The sequence below is a fragment of the Littorina saxatilis genome, linkage group LG9, assembly GCF_037325665.1.
Source record: "Littorina saxatilis isolate snail1 linkage group LG9, US_GU_Lsax_2.0, whole genome shotgun sequence".
Lineage (NCBI taxonomy): Eukaryota > Metazoa > Mollusca > Gastropoda > Littorinimorpha > Littorinidae > Littorina > Littorina saxatilis.
The window spans coordinates 53,858,371-53,881,049 of record NC_090253.1 but is presented as its reverse complement, the minus strand read 5'-3'; the positions used below and the strand labels follow the sequence as shown (position 1 = coordinate 53,881,049).

Here is a 22,679-nt window from a genome sequence, read left to right as displayed (position 1 = left end):
TGTTTGTTTGCTTAACGCCCAGCCGACCACGAAGGGCCATATCACGGCGGTGCTGCTTTGACATAATTATAACGTGCGCCACACACAAGACAGAAGTCGCAGCACAGGCTTCATGTCTCACCCAGTCACATTATTCTGACACTGGACCAACCCGTCCTAGCACTAACCCCATAATGCCAGACGCCAGGCGGAGCAGCCACTAGATTGCCAATTTTAAAGTCTTGGGTATGACCCGGCCGGGGTTTGAACCCACGACCTCCCGATCACGGGGCGGACGCCTTACCACTAGGCCAACCGTGCCGGTACGCACCAAGTTAATTCTTACCTGAAATAAACAGGAACCATAACTCAGCTTTTATTTTGACATCGAACCCACAATTATCTCCCTTACACTGTTAGAAGTATGGTTACATAAGTACTCACGACGTGCTGCGAAGATAGTCGATGTTTGACCTTTGTTTATTTAATTACCTGTCAATCAATTTTAATGCGGGTTTAGGAGATAATAGATTCTTAGGTGTTTGAGGCATTTCCAAAAGCTCATTACAGAATTCCACCTAGTTTTCGAGATATTCGCAATTAAAGTCCGGACTGTTACTAAAGTACTCACGACCTACGACGAAGGTTAAAGATAGACAAACCCCTAAACTTGTTCAAGAGTCATAACCTGTCTATGTATGGCAAAGCCAAGACTAACTTATGATTTTGTCTAAGCTGTGGTATGTCATCACACCCACTCATGCCAAAACAAGACAACTTGAACATGCATTAAATTTGCTTCTATTTACCCTTAATCAATGGAAATGTAAAAACATTACATGTTCTAATTTTCTAAAATGGTTCCAACAAATGTCACCTATTGACTAATTTTACTTACTGACTGTGACCCCACAAAACCACGTTCACTCATTACACGTAATGACTAGAAATGTTAGTCATTACACGTAATGCCCGTATGAAACAGACATTACAAGTAATGACTAACATTTTCAGTGTGTTTGTTTGTTTGTTTGCTTAACGCCCAGCCGACCACGAAGGGCCATATCAGGGCGGTAACATTTTCAGTTTGTTTGTTTGTTTGCTTAACGCCCAGCCGACCACGAAGGGCCATATCAGGGCGGTAACATTTTCAGTTTGTTTGTTTGTTTGCTTAACGCCCAGCCGACCACGAAGGGCCATATCAGGGCGGTAACATTTTCAGTTTGTTTGTTTGTTTGCTTAACGCCCAGCCGACCACGAAGGGCCATATCAGGGCGGTAACATTTTCAGTTTGTTTGTTTGTTTGCTTAACGCCCAGCCGACCACGAAGGGCCATATCAGGGCGGTAACATTTTCAGTTTGTTTGTTTGTTTGCTTAACGCCCAGCCGACCACGAAGGGCCATATCAGGGCGGTAACATTTTCAGTTTGTTTGTTTGTTTGCTTAACGCCCAGCCGACCACGAAGGGCCATATCAGGGCGGTAACATTTTCAGTTTGTTTGTTTGCTTAACGCCCAGCCGACCACGAAGGGCCATATCAGGGTGGTAACATTTTCAGTTTGTTTGTTTGTTTGCTTAACGCCCAGCCGACCACGAAGCTCCCATGGGGTCGCCTTCACGCGGCGGGAGTGTTTCCACAGAGCTACCCCACCCATTTACTTCTCTTCTTTTGTCTTTTTTCTGCCTTACCAGTCCTTTCACCTATATTTTCTTCCAAGAAAACTCTCCCTACTATTCCCTGCAGATTTCCAATTCTTTTCTTGTTGTCTTATTTCTATCTGACTGGATCCATCACCTTTATTTCACTTACCAAAAGTCTTCTTTTCAACATCCTTATTTCTCTGCACCCCGCATGTCGTAAGAGGCGACTAACGGATTATGTTTCTCCTTTTACCCTTGTTTAGTGGTTCTTGTATAGAATATAGTCAATGTTTGTAAAGATTTTAGTCAAGCAGTATGTAAGAAATGTTTAGTCCTTTGTACTGGAAACTTGCATTCTCCCAGTAAGGTCATATATTGTACTGCGTTGCAAGCCCCTGGAGCAATTTTTTGATTAGTGCTTTTGTGAACAAGAAACACTTAACAAGTGGCTCTATCCCATCTCCCCCCTTTCCCCTATCCCATCTCCCCCCTTTCCCTCGTCGCGATATAACCTTCGTGGTTGAAAACGACGTTAAACACCAAATAAAGAAAGAAAGAAAGCCGACCACGAAGGGCCATATCGGGGCGGTAACATTTTCAGTTTGTTTGTTTGCTTAACGCCCAGTCGACCACAAAGGGCCATATCAGGGCGGTAACATTTTCAGTTTGTTTGTTTGTTTGCTTAACGCCCAGCCGACCACGAAGGGCCATATCAGGGCGGTAACATTTTCAGTTTGTTTGTTTGTTTGCTTAACGCCCAGCTGACCACGAAGGGCCATATCGAGGCGGTAACATTTTCAGTTTGTTTGTTTGTTTGCTTTACGCCCAGCCGACCACGAAGGGCCATATCAGGCCGGTAACATTTTCAGTTTGTTTGTTTGTTTGCTTAACGCCCAGCTGACCACGAAGGGCCATATCGGGGCGGTAACATTTTCAGTTTGTTTGTTTGTTTGCTTAACGCCCAGCCGACCACGAAGGGCCATATCAGGCCGGTAACATTTTCAGTCATTACAGGTAACGACTGATTTCACTTATTGACTGACATACAAACATGTTTACAAACAGGCCCAGCAGAATTAATGATGAAAGGACTGCGCGTCAAGAGTTTTGCAGCAGTATGTACTGCCCCCTCTTTGCTTGTCATGCCGATTACTGGCTGTGAAGAACTGAACACCAGGCCACTCGCTGCTACAGCATATAGTTGTTTAGCTGTTTTTAAAAGTCCCTTCAACCGATAAGGTTATGCGGGACCAAAGCAAGTTTGTTTCTCTTTCCAGTTCACTCGGCAGTCTCCGTGTTTGAAACTAAGTAGGTTCAGGCCTTTACTTTTAAAACGAAGCAGGTTTCAAGATGTGGCTTTTCTTATTTGCTACTTCAAATTCTATCAAAATCTTGATCTCTTAAAAACAAATTGTTTCTTGTGTGATCCAAACCCTTCTCAGAATGTACACAGTAGCCTTTGTCACAAAGACATTTCACGTATCTACACTGCAACTAGGACGTGTTCAATGGTTCAAAGTCGATCTTACATTGCTGCCCTAATGCTTCATCACCGCCGGGAAGGGGGCTTACTTTTAAATAACAACGTTGAGTGGGACGAAATGGACCTGCAGGATAAAGGAATGGGGGGATGGGTGTGCAATTGGTGGGTTGAAAATGTAGCTTTGTCAAGTATGGAAGGGCAGCGTCCCTGTTTGTAAGTGTCTGCAACTTTCATGGCACTTGATTTTTGAGTCCGAAGGGGTTATCGCTTCTCGGCCTTTTGGCTAAGATCAAAGTGTAGAATCTGTTCTCCACCGGATGCCGCTGTTCCAGACCTGCCTGCAGCGCTCGCTGACCTTTCTTGACCAAGCTGCCTGCTGACCAGACTTTGCCTGCTGGACTGCCCACCCTGCCCTAGCCTGCTCCTGCTTGCCCCAGCCTGCTTTAGCCTGCTCCTGCTTGCCCCAGCCTGCTTTAGCCTGCTCCTGCTTGCCCCGGCCTGCTCCAGCCTGCTCTGGCCTGCGCCTGCCTTCAGCCTCCTCCAAGCCTTCTCCAGCCATGGCCAAGACCGCCTACCGCTCCAGAGGGATTCTAGACCTGACCTCCACTACAGGATCCAAGGACGAAGAACAGACCCCCCGCTCTTCGTACGCGGATCGCCTTCGGGGAGCCCAAGCCCCAACGACTAGCCAGCCGTCCCTCTTTCCTCCATCCTCTGTTGGTGTATGGAAGATAAAACTGCGGGAAGGGGACAGAGACGACAAAGTCGAGCAATGCTTCGTGAAGCTCCACCTAACGGGCCGGAATGCGTCAGGACTCGGCATAGCAAAACGAGACGTCTACTCTCTGTGGAGAGGAGAAGATCCGAGGGAGGTCAACCTGACCTTAAAGTCTGAGGCAGCACTGGATATGTGTCTACTGGAAGACACCCTGGACCTCCCCAACAACGTCTCTGGGACTTTCTCCCCGGCCTCTGGGAGCGTAGTCGACCTACGTATTCATTGGGTGCCGGAAGACATCAGAGACCAAGTGTTTGTCCGACATTTTCAGGAACTGGGAAAGATTCGAGGTGTCCGCACCTTTGAGAGTGAAAGAGGCCTCAGGACGGGGGTGAGGAACCTGCGTCTGGAGATCCCGAAGCAGAGACAGCACGAGATCCCCCACCTCATCTCCCTGGAAAACGAGGGTATCCAGTTCCTGGTGACCGTGCGAGGGAGGGCACCTCAGTGCTTAGGCTGCGGCCAGGTCGGCCACACCCGTACCTTCTGCCCAAAGACCACCAGAGGACAACAGCAGATCCAGCGCCAGAAAGTCCAACAAAAGGTGGCGTCGAAGTTGACCTCCCTGGGAGAGGTTTCCAGGCCAAGGACTTTGCAGCCCAACGCACCATCCCATGAGGGGGCTGCTGCCGGCCGTTCCGAGACCACCACCCCTCAGCCAGGGACCGTCGCCGACCAGCCGGGGACAGCCTCCAACCAGCCTGAGGCTGTTGCCAAGCAGTCCAGGAACAATGATGAACCTCCCACGATCGATACCAACCAGTCTAAGGCCGACACCAGCTTTCTTTATTTGGTGTTTAACGTCGTTTTCAACCACGAAGGTTATATCGCGACGGGGAAAGGGGGGAGATGGGATAGAGCCACTTGTCAATTGTTTCTTGTTCACAAAAGCACTAATCAAAAATTTGCTCCAGGGGCTTGCAACGTAGTACAATATATTACCTTACTGGGAGAATGCAAGTTTCCAGTACAAAGGACTTAACATTTCTTACATACTGCTGACAGCAGCTGCCCCGACGCCCCAGCCAGCATGGAAGAAGCCGCCAGACCCACACAGGGAGACCCAGAGAGTGTCTGGGACCCCTTGTCCTCCCAGGACACCATCCTCCAAGACAGCCAGCCCCTCGTCACCCAGACGTCGCAGGACGACCTGGACCTCCACACAAGAGATGATGACCGAGGATTCCCTGCCCTGCGGACAGACAGCCTCCAGAGAGGACACCCAGCTGTCTGAGGCCAGGCATCTGGGCCTGTCCCAGATGCTGATTCCACAGCCCCGACGACCCCCACCCCGCATTGAAGATGGGAAGAGAAAGAGCGAGCCCTCCCCCGACCTATCGAAGAGGCGATGTGTCCTTGTCGATGGGATGGACCTAGAAGAACATTGAACTCTACCAGACACCCCTTTTTTCTGTATGGATCCCCCGCCCGTGAGTAAAAGTCATGTATGTTGTTAAAATCCTTTTTGTGTTTACAATGATAATTGGTTCCCTAAATTGTAACGGTCTCAAAGACCAAAACAAAGTAAACCTGTTAAAACTCCTATTAATAAAGAAAAGCTTGATGGTTTTTTTTATGCAAGAAACACATGTCGACTCATTAAAATTAGGGCGTAGAATAGCCAACCAAATTGAAGGAAAGGTTTTTTGGCCTTCAGGACAGCCCCGTGGAAGAGGTGTTGCTATTTTTTATAAATAAAACAGCTAACGTAAGCGCCCAGCATTTTGTTTGCGATCCTGTTGGGCGCTTCATTCTGTTAGATGTCCAAATTAACGACAGACCAGTGAGATCTTTTAACGTTTACGCACCAAATGTACCAGCTGAGCGGAAACAGTTTTTTAAAGATGTCTATAGTTACCTCGTAACCTCGCTCAAAGCAAGCTGAATGCGGTCTTGGAAAAATCCTGAAACGCTACACACTGATAGCAGAGTCGCCGAGACGAGCCAGATCATCAAAGTCAGCACACGTTGCTGCCTGCTCACATGAAAGAAAAGGTGAAAACAAAGGAGAGGAAAACAAAGTAAACAGTGTTATATTTCTTTAAACACACACACAAAAAACGTGTCTTTTGCCGTGGAACATCGTATCTAGACAGTGTATTTTCCCGTGGAACATCGTATCTAGACAGTGTATTTTCCCGGGGAACATCGTATCTAGACAGTGTCTTTTCCCGTGGAACATCGTATCTAGACAGTGTCTTTTCCCGTGGAACATCGTATCTAGACAGTGTCTTTTCCCGTGGAACATCGTATCTTGACGTGCCCGTGGCAAAGAAGAAGGCACGAGACATGGGCTGCAAACTTTCTGCAAAAGCGTTCAAGCATGACGAGGTGTGTCTGGTGAGCTATACCTCAAAGAACGTGACCTTGACGGACAAAGTCATGGCCACCAACGGAGTAATCCCAAAACCGGAAGTGAAAGCAAGGGAAATAACTCCCGTGAAGCTGGACGAAAGCAAACCGACCAATAACAACAATCCGCTGCTCACCCAGGTAAGCAGGTTACGTTCTGTTTGTTGGACGCTCTCTTTCTGTTTGTTGGACGCTCTCTTTCTGTTTGTGTTTTGGTGTGTATGTGTGTTTGCATTTCTCTATGTTTATTGGATTGTCTGTCTGTTTGCACGTAGACAACACACACACACACACACACGTACACACGTACACACGTACACACACACACACACACACAAACACACACATACACACGTACACACACACACACACACACACACATTCACCTTGTTCGTAACATCATTTGTGTATACATGTAAAATGCCAAAAACTAGGAATGGTATTAGAATAAAAAGACAGCATATCATGATGTCGCATTTAAACTATTTTTATAAATAAAACAGCTAACGTAAGCGCCCAGCATTTTGTTTGCGATCCTGTTGGGCGCTTCATTCTGTTAGATGTCCAAATTAACGACAGACCAGTGAGATTTTTTAACGTTTACGCACCAAATGTACCAGCTGAGCGGAAACAGTTTTTTTAAAGATGTCTATAGTTACCTCGTAACCCCTTAAATTATTGTGTAAGGAGGAGATTTCAATTGTATTTCTGATCCAGATTTAGATAAAAATAGGTGGGAACATTAACAGGGGAAGAGAAGGCTGGGTAGTTTGTTTGCTTAACGCCCAGCCGACCACGAAGGGCCATATCAGGGCGGAAGGCTGGGTAGAACTATCTACCATGCTGACAGATTTCGACCTAAAAGATGCGTTTAGACATAAATGTCCTAACCAGGTAGCAGTCACGTGGCGTAATAACCAAGTTAGTTGCCGTCTAGACAGGATGTATGTGCCAACTTGTCAGTTGGACGTAATTAAATCTGCTAAACACGTAATAAATTCTATTTCCAACCATGATCTGGTTTTGGTCACACTGTCTACATGGACAGGGGTTGACACCGGAAAAGGGTATTGGAAATTTAACAGTACTCTTTTACAAGATGTCGATTTTTGTGGCAAGATAAAAACAGTTTTAGCTATGGCCAGTGAAGAAGTACCAGAAGATGATTTCTTTCTTTCTTTATTTGGTGTTTAACGTCGTTTTCAACCACGAAGGTTATATCGCGACGGGGGAAGGGGGGAGATGGGATAGAGCCACTTGTCAATTGTTTCTTGTTCACAAAAGCACTAATCAAAAATTTGTTCCAGGGGCTTGCAATGTAGTACAATATATTACCTTACTGGGAGAATGCAAGTTTCCAGTACAAAGGACTTAACATTTCTTACATACTGCTTGACTCAAATCTTTACAAAAATTGACTATATTCTATCAGGGCCTAGCATTGGAAAAAGCGAGTTCAGCTTACAAAAGTGAGGGTTCGGGGGGCTTTGAAGATTTTTTTGAGATTTCTTACTTAAAATGACCCCCCCCCCCCCCAAAAGAAGATTGAGCAACTAAATTATGCCTTCACCAACAAGCAAAACACAGGCATAAAACAAGAAAACTGACAATATTTGGCCTAAAAGTGCCATTCCCACTTCCAGGAATACCTGGATTCTTTGTCACTGAATAGCTGACCACGTTCAACAATGTCGCTTCGAGACATTATTTCAAGTCTAGAGCCACAAAACACCAGCACAAAGCATGCTCGCGCGATGCCAGAGGAAGTGCGTGCTCAAGCAAAACTGTCAAACCAATTGAGAATTGAACCGAACGGCGCACAAAACAAAAGCTGGGACTGTTTGGTTTTACCGTTTGGGAATAACAGGTTTTTGCATTTCGGCGTACACCAAATCGAGTTCCGCGGACTGGAGATGTTATTTCGGCGTAAAGTAAGCCGAACGGCTTACAATGCTGGGCCCTGTTCTATACAAGAAACACTTAACAAGGGTAAAAGGAGAAACAAAATCCGTTAGTCGCCTTTTACGACACGCTGGGGAGCATCGGGTAAATTCTTTCTCGTCCCAACCAATATTGGACTCCCCTAACCCGCGGGGGGTAGAAGATGATTCTATTTTACAGTGGTGGGATAGCCTCAAAGAAGATTTTAAAGTAATAGCCAGGGAACATAGCAAGTGGATTCAGAAGAATAAATGTCGAGAATATAAAGCTTTAACTGAACAGTATTTAGTAGCCGAAAAATGTGGCAAACAAAACCAAATGCAAAGAATAAAACATAAACTTAAAGAAATGGATTCAGCTTCTCTTACAGGATCCCAGATTCGTTCTCGGGCCTACCTTTTAGACCATAGGGAACAACCATCAAGATATTTCTTCAAAAAAGAATTAGCCCAGGGTAAAAAGAAAACGATTGAGCAGATTACAGACAAAGAAGGTAATTTATGCACTAGTAAAGATCAGATAAAACAGTCTTTTAGTGATTTTTGGCTCACGTAAGTGTAGCCTATGCGATGGTAAACTTTGTCTGTCTGTGCGTGCGTGCGTGCGTATGTATGTATGTATGTGTGTATGTCTGTGGTAGAAACTAACATTTTTGGCTAAACACCGAAATACTCATTTCACGTGGTTAATTTTCAAGCACCATCTTCAAATTATTGAAGCAATGATCAACATTGTGTCGGCATGTGTGTAGTTAAAGCGTGTATCCAAAGAAAACGGGTGGTGGGGGGTTTTGAAGGGGTACAAGCAGTTGACTGATTTGTGTCGTGTTTGGCATGTAGACGGCAGGTCAGGTGTCAAGATCAGGTCAGGGGTCGCGCGAAGGATTGTGGTCCAGTTCTCACCTCGCCGATTCGCCGGGGAAGACGATTTCATGTTGTTCGGTTTCTAAGCTCCAGAAAAGTAAATAAAGAAGATACCAAAGGGAGATTTCCTACAATTTGATCTGCACAGCGTGTTTCCAATGTCCACGCGAGGAAGAGCTGTCGAAAGCGCGGCAGTCAGTGTCGATCTTGCAGCCGTATCCCGGTAAGTTCAGAGACAGATCTAGTGTCTCCCACTCTGATAACGTGTCACCTACTGTTAATCCGTTTTGTTTTAATTTCTTTTTATTTCAGCAGACACGGATGTCAAACACAGTGCTAGGCAGTCACCTCTAGTGAAATGAGTTGATCTAAAGTGCCTGTAATGTTTGGATGTCTTTGCTCGTGGTTCGATTTATGTGAATTTCAAGACTTGCAGTAGAGTCTCAAGTTAAGTTTACTCTGCCCGAAAAAAACTGTCCACCATTTACTTGAACATGCAGATATAAGGAAACGGAATGAATCTGTTCTCAAAGTCAAAATGATCACGATTTTTTCCTCAGATTCAAAACATGCACTGTCATGGTTTTGTCTGTACAATTTAGTAAGTCTTAAGTATACTGTTCAAAAAAAGAAACGCATAGCTTGTAATATTTGGTTAATTTAGTTATATGGCTACAAGGATATCCACCAAACTGCAGAAAAATTTTATCTGGTCGTCGACCTTTCGTCCATTGCCACAAGTGAGCTCTGCACGTGACGCATGCGTTATCAGTGGCTACAATGTCAAAATTGCTCATTTGGCAAGACCACTCGTCATGCTTCAGTGTAATCTCGTGAAACTCGGGGAATATTGAGCTCTCACCATGTCTTCCAAAACCCATAAAAGCGGATTGTTCGCCACAAAGAAATCAGACGACAATTCAGCGACGAAAGATGGCCCGATTGAGCAGAGAAGACCGCCAAATTGCATTGGGTCGTTTACAAGCAGGCCAAAGTGAAAGTGCAATCGCCAGGCACTTCCACGTGTCCCAGAGCACCATCACCCCCCGGCACTCAGGACATGCCAGAGCGAATGTCGCATGATCTATATCCTGCTCAACCCCAAGGACGTGGCCGTGTCTTACCACCACCAGCTCAGCAAGCAGAAGATCTTCGACTACGAGGGCAGCTTCCATGGCTACCTCGACCTCTTTCTGGAAGGAAAAGGTGGGACTGAACTGCGGTGGATCTTTGAAAACGATTGCAAAATGTTTTGAAAACTGTACCAATTGATTTAAAAGATCTGCTCCTTACGTACGATTTTGTAAATAAATCAAAACGATTGTGCTTTAGACTAAGCAAATCATTCTCCGTGAGAAATAGTCTCTTAAGAACGATTGACATTACATGATTTAACATTATTCATCTTTCTGTCCATACCAGGAAGGAATATAAACACTAATTCATACTACACAAATAATCAGTTGTGTCCTTCTCCCCATAAGCTGTTTAAAGCGAGTGACGCTAACATTCCACGATGACGTCCAAATGTGACTGTGGTGTGTTTGCTTGCAGTGCCTGGCGGGTCGTGGTTTGACTACGTGTTGGGGTGGGAGGAGACGATGAAGAACAGCCCCCACCTCCCCCTCCTCGTGCTGTACTATGAGGACACGAAGGAGGTGAGTGACGACTGTATTATGTTTTTTTACTTCTGCGTTCGTTTTTCATGGCCGTCATATCCTCAGGTCGATGGCTGTCATGAAGTCCGCAGTCTTCTGCAGTTAGGCAGCGGGTTCCCAGAGCTTGGTGCCAAGGCTTGGGTCTTCTGGCTAGTTACGACTGTCTAAAATGTCATACATCTTGAAAGACAGTTGGATTTATCATGCTCACAGGGCTGGGCTTTGGCGTCGGCAAAAGCTAAACATGATCGAGTGGTTGTACTTACCTAACGCTCACCTGATGTTCACAGGACACATTGGCTACCCGGAGGAAGGTGAACCAGTTCTTAGCCAAGGGTGACTGTACTAACTTAACTCCTAATAGAATACAGAACACAGAATATCTATTGCCCAAGGTTGGGAATTTGCCCTGACATTGCGGTTAAGATTTTATTCTTCTTTTTCTTCGTTCATGGGCCGAAACCCCGAACGCTATTACGTACATGACCTTTTTTTAGGTAGCCATACACCGCTTTTGGGGGAGGAGATTTTCATTCAATTCAGCCAAGAACACCACAGCACACGCATATAATATAGACTGATTCAACGGTATCAATTAGAATACATACACCAACATTAATTTCACATTATTCTAATATTCACAGGACACGGTGGCCACCCTGAGGAAGGTGAACCAGTTCCTGGGTCTGGGTCGTAGCGAGGAGCTGCTGCGTGAGGTGGCAGACTGCTGCACCATCAGCAATATGCGTCACATGGACCAGAACCTCAAGCACCATCTCAAGGACAACCCCAACGTCTCCAAGACTGGACAAAGCTTCATATACAGGAAAGGTAAACATCGTCCACTGCTTCCGTCATTGTGCTAGTTGTGGGATCTCCTAACAATGGCAACGTGTCATGGTGCTAGTTGTGTGATCTCCTAACAATGGCAACGTGTCAAGGTGCTAGTTGTGTGATCTCCTACCAATGGCAACGTGTCATTGTGCTAGTTGTGGGATCTCCTAACAAAGGCAACGTGCCAAGGTGCTATTTGTGTGATCTAACAATGGCAACGTGTCATGGTGCTAGTTGTGGGATCTCCTAACAATGGCAACGTGTCATGGTGCTATTTGTGTGATCTCCTAACAATGGCAACGTGTCATGGTGCTAGTTGTGTGATCTAACAATGGCAACGTGTCATTGTGCTAGTTGTGGGATCTCCTAACAATGGCAACGTGTCATGGTGCTAGTTGTGGGATCTCCTAGCAATGGCAACGTGCCAAGGTGCTATTTGTGTGATCTCCTAACAATGTCAACGTGTCATTGTGCTAGTTGTGTGATCTCCTAACAATGGCAACGTGTCATTGTGCCAGGTGTGGGATCTCCTAACAATGGCAACGTGCCAAGGTGCTATTTGTGTGATCTCCTAACAATGGCAACGAGCCAAGGTGCTATTTGTGTGATCTCCTAACAATGGCAACGAGCCAAGGTGCTATTTGTGTGATCTCCTAACAATGGCAACGTGTCAAGGTGCTAGTTGTGGGATCTCGTAGCAATGGCAACGTGTCAAGGTGCTAGTTGTGGGATCTCCTAACAATGGCAACGTGTCATTGTGCTAGTTGTGGGATCTCTTAACAATGGCAACGTGTCATTGTGCTAGTTGTGGGATCTCCTAACAATGGCAACGTGTCATTGTGCTAGTTGTGGGATCTCTTAACAATGGCAACGTGTCATTGTGCTAGTTGTGGGATCTCCTAACAATGGCAACGTGTCAAGGTGCTAGTTGTGTGATCTCCTAACAATGGCAACGTGTCATTGTGCTAGTTGTGGGATCTCCTAACAATGGCAACGTGTCAAGGTGCTAGTTGTGTGATCTCCTAACAATGACAACGTGTCATTGTGCTAATTGTGGGATCTCCTAACAATGGCAACGTGTGCCTAAGTGTTGTACAACCTTTCCACAGCTACCCTTTAAGATTCTGTTTTGCGATCTGACGAACAAAGTGCTAGACCCTGTCACTCTATATGTGTGTTTCAGGCTAGCACATGACGTTCTGCCAGTCGCATACAGACTGTATTTGTGGAATTACCCTGTAGTCCGTTTTTGTACGTTTTGCCGCACACAGTGTGAGACAGTAGAGCACTTGTTGTTTTACTGCCCACTATCTCAGCTCGCCAAAGAATGGCTCCACAATATGCTCAAAGATGTTTTTCTTTATTTGGTGTTTAACGTCGTTTTCAACCACGAAGGTTATATCGCGACGGGGCTCAAAGATTTGTGTGATTTGGATTTAAATATTGATATGCTTCGTTTTGGGCTTGTCAACCCCACGGTTGACTTTCGTGACCTCGCACTGGTTCTGCTATCCGAGTACAGATACTCAGTATGGATGTGTCGGAACCAGTGTCGATTTGACAACAAACACCTAACTGCACAGCAGTATAAAAAATACCTAACAGCGCGTGTGAGCAACAAAATCCTAATTGATCATCGTCGTCTGACGATTGACAAGTTCACCCGCCTATGGATCCTGCCTGGTCTGTGTAGGCTGAACGGCAGGGGGCGGGTGGTCAACACCTTCCCTCCTTAAAATGTAACTATTCGGTAACTGATGGTCATTGGGCATGTGCTAAAAGGAGAGTGAGAGGCAGCGTGAAAAGAAAGAGTGAATGACGTACATGCCCGGTGACCAAGTGTGAATGTGTAGAGGAATAATGTTTGATCTATGTGTGTAAAAACATGTTTTTGCATATGTCCAGCCATGATGATTGTATAACAGAATACTCTTGCGAACATGTCTTGTATGAAAATTGTCTAGTCATTGCAAACGGGCTAAACCTATTTTGTGCAAGCGCTGCTGTTTTTGCTGCCGAGCACGCAGTGATTAGCCTTGCAGGCACCCAACAGACGCCCACCCCCTTCACTACCTCGACCAGTGCATAGCCATATATCAGCTCGCACACTGCCATCCTTTGTACTCGGCACACACACACCCTTTCTCCCAGCCTCTTTGGCTCTCTCTCTCTCTTCCTATCACTCCCTGTTTCCCACGGCAATAAAACTCCCTCCTCCCTACCCCCCCTCCCCCTCCCCCTACAAAAAATATCAATTTGTTTTATATTGTCCATTCTTTATAACCTCGATGTACAGCTTTACAAACAGATGACGTATTTTGCCATTGTTATATGTTTTATTGATTAAATGGGACCTCTACGCATTTTGTAGTGTCTATCCCGAATGTAAAAAAAAAAAATTTTGTTGCGAAACTCGTTGCCCTGATCTTGCCGAAGCCGTGAGGTCACCACCACGCGCCGCCGTTCCAGCCTTTTTTCCTGACCAAGCTGCTTCCATGATGACCTTTGTTTGTTTGTTTGCTTAACGCCCAGCCGACCACGAAGGGCCATATCACGGCGGTGCTGCTTTGACATAATTATAACGTGCGCCACACACAAGACAGAAGTCGCAGCACAGGCTTCATGTCTCACCCAGTCACATTATTCTGACACTGGACCAACCCGTCCTAGCACTAACCCCATAATGCCAGACGCCAGGCGGAGCAGCCACTAGATTGCCAATTTTAAAGTCTTGGGTATGACCCGGCCGGGGTTTGAACCCACGACCTCCCGATCACGGGGCGGACGCCTTACCACTAGGCCAACCGTGCCGGTACGCACCAAGTTAATTCTTACCTGAAATAAACAGGAACCATAACTCAGCTTTTATTTTGACATCGAACCCACAATTATCTCCCTTACACTGTTAGAAGTATGGTTACATAAGTACTCACGACGTGCTGCGAAGATAGTCGATGTTTGACCTTTGTTTATTTAATTACCTGTCAATCAATTTTAATGCGGGTTTAGGAGATAATAGATTCTTAGGTGTTTGAGGCATTTCCAAAAGCTCATTACAGAATTCCACCTAGTTTTCGAGATATTCGCAATTAAAGTCCGGACTGTTACTAAAGTACTCACGACCTACGACGAAGGTTAAAGATAGACAAACCCCTAAACTTGTTCAAGAGTCATAACCTGTCTATGTATGGCAAAGCCAAGACTAACTTATGATTTTGTCTAAGCTGTGGTATGTCATCACACCCACTCATGCCAAAACAAGACAACTTGAACATGCATTAAATTTGCTTCTATTTACCCTTAATCAATGGAAATGTAAAAACATTACATGTTCTAATTTTCTAAAATGGTTCCAACAAATGTCACCTATTGACTAATTTTACTTACTGACTGTGACCCCACAAAACCACGTTCACTCATTACACGTAATGACTAGAAATGTTAGTCATTACACGTAATGCCCGTATGAAACAGACATTACAAGTAATGACTAACATTTTCAGTGTGTTTGTTTGTTTGTTTGCTTAACGCCCAGCCGACCACAAAGGGCCATATCAGGGCGGTAACATTTTCAGTTTGTTTGTTTGTTTGCTTAACGCCCAGCCGACCACGAAGGGCCATATCAGGGCGGTAACATTTTCAGTTTGTTTGTTTGTTTGCTTAACGCCCAGCCGACCACGAAGGGCCATATCAGGGCGGTAACATTTTCAGTTTGTTTGTTTGTTTGCTTAACGCCCAGCCGACCACGAAGGGCCATATCAGGGCGGTAACATTTTCAGTTTGTTTGCTTAACGCCCAGCCGACCACGAAGGGCCATATCAGGGCGGTAACATTTTCAGTTTGTTTGTTTGTTTGCTTAACGCCCAGCCGACCACGAAGGGCCATATCAGGGCGGTAACATTTTCAGTTTGTTTGTTTGTTTGCTTAACGCCCAGCCGACCACGAAGGGCCATATCAGGGCGGTAACATTTTCAGTTTGTTTGTTTGCTTAACGCCCAGCCGACCACGAAGGGCCATATCAGGGTGGTAACATTTTCAGTTTGTTTGTTTGTTTGCTTAACGCCCAGCCGACCACGAAGCTCCCATGGGGTCGCCTTCACGCGGCGGGAGTGTTTCCACAGAGCTACCCCACCGATTTACTTCTCTTCTTTTGTCTTTTTTCTGCCTTACCAGTCCTTTCATCTATATTTTCTTCCAAGAAAACTCTCCCTACTATTCCCTGCAGATTTCCAATTCTTTTCTTGTTGTCTTATTTCTATCTGACTGGATCCATCACCTTTATTTCACTTACCAAAAGTCTTCTTTTCAACATCCTTATTTCTCTGCACCCCGCATGTCGTAAGAGGCGACTAACGGATTATGTTTCTCCTTTTACCCTTGTTTAGTGGTTCTTGTATAGAATATAGTCAATGTTTGTAAAGATTTTAGTCAAGCAGTATGTAAGAAATGTTTAGTCCTTTGTACTGGAAACTTGCATTCTCCCAGTAAGGTCATATATTGTACTGCGTTGCAAGCCCCTGGAGCAATTTTTTGATTAGTGCTTTTGTGAACAAGAAACACTTAACAAGTGGCTCTATCCCATCTCCCCCCTTTCCCCTATCCCATCTCCCCCCTTTCCCTCGTCGCGATATAACCTTCGTGGTTGAAAACGACGTTAAACACCAAATAAAGAAAGAAAGAAAGCCGACCACGAAGGGCCATATCGGGGCGGTAACATTTTCAGTTTGTTTGTTTGCTTAACGCCCAGTCGACCACAAAGGGCCATATCAGGGCGGTAACATTTTCAGTTTGTTTGTTTGTTTGCTTAACGCCCAGCCGACCACGAAGGGCCATATCAGGGCGGTAACATTTTCAGTTTGTTTGTTTGTTTGCTTAATGCCCAGCTGACCACGAAGGGCCATATCGAGGCGGTAACATTTTCAGTTTGTTTGTTTGTTTGCTTTACGCCCAGCCGACCACGAAGGGCCATATCAGGCCGGTAACATTTTCAGTTTGTTTGTTTGTTTGCTTAACGCCCAGCTGACCACGAAGGGCCATATCGGGGCGGTAACATTTTCAGTTTGTTTGTTTGTTTGCTTAACGCCCAGCCGACCACGAAGGGCCATATCAGGCCGGTAACATTTTCAGTCATTACAGGTAACGACTGATTTCACTTATTGACTGACATACAAACATGTTTACAAACAGGCCCAGCAGAATTAATGATGAAAGGACTGCGCGTCAAGAGTTTTGCAGCAGTATGTACTGCCCCCTCTTTGCTTGTCATGCCGATTACTGGCTGTGAAGAACTGAACACCAGGCCACTCGCTGCTACAGCATATAGTTGTTTAGCTGTTTTTAAAAGTCCCTTCAACCGATAAGGTTATGCGGGACCAAAGCAAGTTTGTTTCTCTTTCCAGTTCACTCGGCAGTCTCCGTGTTTGAAACTAAGTAGGTTCAGGCCTTTACTTTTAAAACGAAGCAGGTTTCAAGATGTGGCTTTTCTTATTTGCTACTTCAAATTCTATCAAAATCTTGATCTCTTAAAAACAAAGTGTTTCTTGTGTGATCCAAACCCTTCTCAGAATGTACACAGTAGCCTTTGTCACAAAGACATTTCACGTATCTACACTGCAACTAGGACGTGTTCAATGGTTCAAAGTCGATCTTACTTTTCTGCCCTAATGCTTCATCACCGCCGGGAAGGGGGCTTACTTTTAAATAACAACGTTGAGTGGGACGAAATGGACCTGCAGGATAAAGGAATGGGGGGATGGGTGTGCAATTGGTGGGTTGAAAATGTAGCTTTGTCAAGTATGGAAGGGCAGCGTCCCTGTTTGTAAGTGTCTGCAACTTTCATGGCACTTGATTTTTGAGTCCGAAGGGGTTATCGCTTCTCGGCCTTTTGGCTAAGATCAAAGTGTAGTATCTGTTCTCCACCGGATGCCGCTGTTCCAGGCCTGCCTGCAGCGCTCGCTGACCTTTCTTGACCAAGCTGCCTGCTGACCAGACTTTGCCTGCTGGACTGCCCACCCTGCCCTAGCCTGCTCCTGCTTGCCCCAGCCTGCTTTAGCCTGCTTTAGCCTGCTCCTGCTTGCCCCAGCCTGCTCCTGCTCGCCCCGGCCTGCTTTAGCCTGCTCCTGCTCGCCCCGGCCTGCTCCAGCCTGCTCTGGCCTGCGCCTGCCTTCAGCCTCCTCCAAGCCTTCTCCAGCCATGGCCAAGACCGCCTACCGCTCCAGAGGGATTCTAGACCTGACCTCCACTACAGGATCCAAGGACGAAGAACAGACCCCCCGCTCTTCGTACGCGGATCGCCTTCGGGGAGCCCAAGCCCCAACGACTAGCCAGCCGTCCCTCTTTCCTCCATCCTCTGTTGGTGTATGGAAGATAAAACTGCGGGAAGGGGACAGAGACGACAAAGTCGAGCAATGCTTCGTGAAGCTCCACCTAACGGGCCGGAATGCGTCAGGACTCGGCATAGCAAAACGAGACGTCTACTCTCTGTGGAGAGGAGAAGATCCGAGGGAGGTCAACCTGACCTTAAAGTCTGAGGCAGCACTGGATATGTGTCTACTGGAAGACACCCTGGACCTCCCCAACAACGTCTCTGGGACTTTCTCTCCGGCCTCTGGGAGCGTAGTCGACCTACGTATTCATTGGGTGCCGGAAGACATCAGAGACCAAGTGTTTGTCCGACATTTTCAGGAACTGGGAAAGATTCGAGGTGTCCGCACCTTTGAGAGTGAAAGAGGCCTCAGGACGGGGGTGAGGAACCTGCGTCTGGAGATCCCGAAGCAGAGACAGCACGAGATCCCCCACCTCATCTCCCTGGAAGACGAGGGTATCCAGTTCCTGGTGACCGTGCGAGGGAGGGTACCTCAGTGCTTAGGCTGCGGCCAGGTCGGCCACACCCGTACCTTCTGCCCAAAGACCACCAGAGGACAACAGCAGATCCAGCGCTAGAAAGTCCAACAAAAGGTGGCGTCGAAGTTGACCTCCCTGGGAGAGGTTTCCAGGCCAAGGACTTTGCAGCCCAACGCACCATCCCATGAGGGGGCTGCTGCCGGCCGTTCCGAGACCACCACCCCTCAGCCAGGGACCGTCGCCGACCAGCCGGGGACAGCCTCCAACCAGCCTGAGGCTGCTGCCAAGCAGTCCAGGAACAATGATGAACCTCCCACGATCGATACCAACCAGTCTAAGGCCGACACCAGCTTTCTTTATTTGGTGTTTAACGTCGTTTTAAATCACGAAGGTTATATCGCGACGGGGAAAGGGGGGAGATGGGATAGACCCACTTGTCAATTGTTTCTTGTTCACAAAAGCACTAATCAAAAATTTGCTCCAGGGGCTTGCAACGTAGTACAATATATTACCTTACTGGGAGAATGCAAGTTTCCAGTACAAAGGACTTAACATTTCTTACATACTGCTGACAGCAGCTGCCCCGACGCCCCAGCCAGCATGGAAGAAGCCGCCAGACCCACACAGGGAGACCCAGAGAGTGTCTGGGACCCCTTGTCCTCCCAGGACACCATCCTCCAAGACAGCCAGCCCCTCGTCACCCAGACGTCGCAGGACGACCTGGACCTCCACACAAGAGATGATGACCGAGGATTCCCTGCCCTGCGGACAGACAGCCTCCAGAGAGGACACCCAGCTGTCTGAGGCCAGGCATCTGGGCCTGTCCCAGATGCTGATTCCACAGCCCCGACGACCCCCACCCCGCATTGAAGATGGGAAGAGAAAGAGCGAGCCCTCCCCCGACCTATCGAAGAGGCGATGTGTCCTTGTCGATGGGATGGACCTAGAAGAACATTGAACTCTACCAGACACCCCTTTTTTCTGTATGGATCCCCCGCCCGTGAGTAAAAGTCATGTATGTTGTTAAAATCCTTTTTGTGTTTACAATGATAATTGGTTCCCTAAATTGTAACGGTCTCAAAGACCAAAACAAAGTAAACCTGTTAAAACTCCTATTAATAAAGAAAAGCTTGATGGTTTTTTTTATGCAAGAAACACATGTCGACTCATTAAAATTAGGGCGTAGAATAGCCAACCAAATTGAAGGAAAGGTTTTTTGGCCTTCAGGACAGCCCCGTGGAAGAGGTGTTGCTATTTTTTATAAATAAAACAGCTAACGTAAGCGCCCAGCATTTTGTTTGCGATCCTGTTGGGCGCTTCATTCTGTTAGATGTCCAAATTAACGACAGACCAGTGAGATCTTTTAACGTTTACGCACCAAATGTACCAGCTGAGCGGAAACAGTTTTTTAAAGATGTCTATAGTTACCTCGTAACCTCGCTCAAAGCAAGCTGAATGCGGTCTTGGAAAAATCCTGAAACGCTACACACTGACAGCAGAGTCGCCGAGACGAGCCAGATCATCAAAGTCAGCACACGTTGCTGCCTGCTCACATGAAAGAAAAGGTGAAAACAAAGGAGAGGAAAAACAAAGTAAACAGTGTTATATTTCTTTAAACACACACACAAAAAACGTGTCTTTTGCCGTGGAACATCGTATCTAGACAGTGTATTTTCCCGTGGAACATCGTATCTAGACAGTGTCTTTTCCCGTGGAACATCGTATCTAGACAGTGTCTTTTCCCGTGGAACATCGTATCTAGACAGTGTCTTTTCCCGTGGAACATCGTATCTAGACAGTGTCTTTTCCCGTGGAACATCGTATCTTGACGTGCCCGTGGCAAAGAAGAAGGCACGAGACATGGGCTGCAAACTTTCTGCAAAAGCGTTCAAGCATGACGAGGTGTGTCCGGTGAGCTATACCTCAAAGAACGTGACCTTGACGGACAAAGTCATGGCCACCAACGGAGTAATCCCAAAACCAGAAGTGAAAGCAAGGAAAATAACTCCCGTGAAGCTGGACGAAAGCAAACCAACCAATAACAACAATCCGCTGCTCACCCAGGTAAGCAGGTTACGTTCTGTTTGTTGGACGCTCTCTTTCTGTTTGTGTTTTGGTGTGTATGTGTGTTTGCATTTCTCTATGTTTATTGGATTGTCTGTCTGTTTGCACGTAGACAACACACACACACACACACACGTACACACGTACACACGTACACACACACACACACACACACATTCACCTTGTAGTGGGGACAGTTGCCACTAAATTCCACAGAATTTCGTAACATCATTTGTGTATACATGTAAAATGCCAAAAACTAGGAATGGTATTAGAATAAAAAGACAGCATATCATGATGTCGCATTTAAACTATTTTTATAAATAAAACAGCTAACGTAAGCGCCCAGCATTTTGTTTGCGATCCTGTTGGGCGCTTCATTCTGTTAGATGTCCAAATTAACGACAGACCAGTGAGATTTTTTAACGTTTACGCACCAAATGTACCAGCTGAGCGGAAACAGTTTTTTTAAAGATGTCTATAGTTACCTCGTAACCCCTTAAATTATTGTGTAAGGAGGAGATTTCAATTGTATTTCTGATCCAGATTTAGATAAAAATAGGTGGGAACATTAACAGGGGAAGAGAAAGCTGGGTAGTTTGTTTGCTTAACGCCCAGCCGACCACGAAGGGCCATATCAGGGCGGAAGGCTGGGTAGAACTATCTACCATGCTGACAGATTTCGACCTAAAAGATGCGTTTAGACATAAATGTCCTAACCAGGTAGCAGTCACGTGGCGTAATAACCAAGTTAGTTGCCGTCTAGACAGGATGTATGTGCCAACTTGTCAGTTGGACGTAATTAAATCTGCTAAACACGTAATAAATTCTATTTCCAACCATGATCTGGTTTTGGTCACACTGTCTACATGGACAGGGGTTGACACCGGAAAAGGGTATTGGAAATTTAACAGTACTCTTTTACAAGATGTCGATTTTTGTGGCAAGATAAAAACAGTTTTAGCTATGGCCAGTGAAGAAGTACCAGAAGATGATTTCTTTCTTTCTTTATTTGGTGTTTAACGTCGTTTTCAACCACGAAGGTTATATCGCGACGGGGGAAGGGGGGAGATGGGATAGAGCCACTTGTCAATTGTTTCTTGTTCACAAAAGCACTAATCAAAAATTTGTTCCAGGGTTGGTTGGTTTTTGGGGTTTAATGTCTCTTCAGCAGATGCTAGCTGCTATTCGAGACCGATGCAGTTATTTTCCTTTCCCTTCATATGGCAAGTTCTACGTTTCAGACTATTTACATTCAAATCTATCACTGTAAAAGAAGGTTCTAAAAATTAATAATTTTCACTTCTGGTACTTTAAATCTTGTAAAAAATCTTGATCTCTTTTAAAAAGTTAAAAATCTTGTCCGGGGGAACATCCCGGAATAAAACCTTCAGTGTTTCCGCATTGTAGTGTTTGTCTCGAAATTCTTGAACGTCTACACATTTTGTGAGAACATGTTCTAATGTCCATGGTTCGTCACATCCAAAACAGTATGGTGGATCTTCACCTTTCAGCAGATACGAATGTGTAATGTGACTGTGCCCAATGTGTAAGCGACAGAGAACTGTCTCTTCTTTCCTGTTGAGGCGACATTGGGGTAGGCTGTCCGACAGCTGGGGAACGATCTTATGAAGTTTATTTTCTTCACATTCGTCCCATTCACTCTGCCATAGGTACTTTATGTACATGTTGGTGCGAGTTCTGAAATCTGAATGCTTTGTGTGTTTGTCAGTGATGAGTCTTTCTCTGGCTTCTTTAGCAGCTTGATCAGCTGCAGAGTTGCCTCTAATTCCAACATGGGATGGCACCCATGCAAACACAATCCTTTTGCCTTCTTCAATCAGAGATGCATGTAGCTCTTGGATTTCGACCAACAGTGGGTGATCTAGCTGAGTTCTTTTCACGGCGGTAAGAGCCGATAGGGAATCCGACAGAATCAGGAAGTCTTTCTTTTTTGACTGATATACCTGTTTCAGAGCTAGCTGTAAAGCTTTCAACTCTGCAGAAAATACAGAACTGTCATCCGGAAGACGGGCCGAAAAGGCCCTATCGAGTTTAGGACCAGTGACAGAAGCTGATGCCACTTTACTTTCAGCTTTGGACCCATCAGTGTATATTCGTTGATGGGAAGGAAACTCGGTACAGAACTGGCTAAAACACTGTTTAAAAATCAAATCATTTGTCTCTGACTTCTTTAACCTTGTCAGATCGAGTCGAACAACTGGATCTGGCAATGTCCATGG

General features: G+C 45.9%; 2 protein-coding genes and 2 pseudogenes across 3 annotated transcripts in view; 3 read left to right on the top strand and 1 right to left on the bottom strand.

Annotated features, from left to right (window-relative positions):
- Window positions 1–22,679, bottom strand: part of LOC138976489 (transcription intermediary factor 1-beta-like) — a 433,321-nt gene that overhangs the window by 8,584 nt on the left and 402,058 nt on the right. The gene's annotated exons all lie outside the window — the stretch shown is intronic.
- On the top strand, window positions 3,367–3,463 carry LOC138977671 (U2 spliceosomal RNA; annotated as a pseudogene).
- LOC138976962 (sulfotransferase 1B1-like) lies at window positions 9,679–12,432 on the top strand. Its single transcript, XM_070349855.1, has 5 exons — window positions 9,679–10,243; window positions 10,592–10,695; window positions 11,340–11,526; window positions 12,048–12,081; window positions 12,417–12,432. Exons 1-5 carry the CDS (start codon window positions 10,117–10,119, stop codon window positions 12,430–12,432), a joined length of 468 nt encoding a protein of 155 aa, XP_070205956.1. The 5' UTR covers window positions 9,679–10,116.
- LOC138977665 (U2 spliceosomal RNA) lies at window positions 17,398–17,494 on the top strand (annotated as a pseudogene).

What these genes read in the sequence shown, in the direction of transcription:
- LOC138976962 (XM_070349855.1), top strand. Translation starts at nt 10,117, where the DNA reads ATGATCTATATCCTGCTCAACCCCAAGGACGTGGCCGTGTCTTACCAC. An exon ending in CCTCTTTCTGGAAGGAAAAG is followed by an intron (nt 10,244 to 10,591) that starts GTGGGACTGAAC and finishes GTTTGCTTGCAG; the next exon opens with TGCCTGGCGGGTCGTGGTTT. An exon ending in ACTATGAGGACACGAAGGAG is followed by an intron (nt 10,696 to 11,339) that starts GTGAGTGACGAC and finishes TAATATTCACAG; the next exon opens with GACACGGTGGCCACCCTGAG.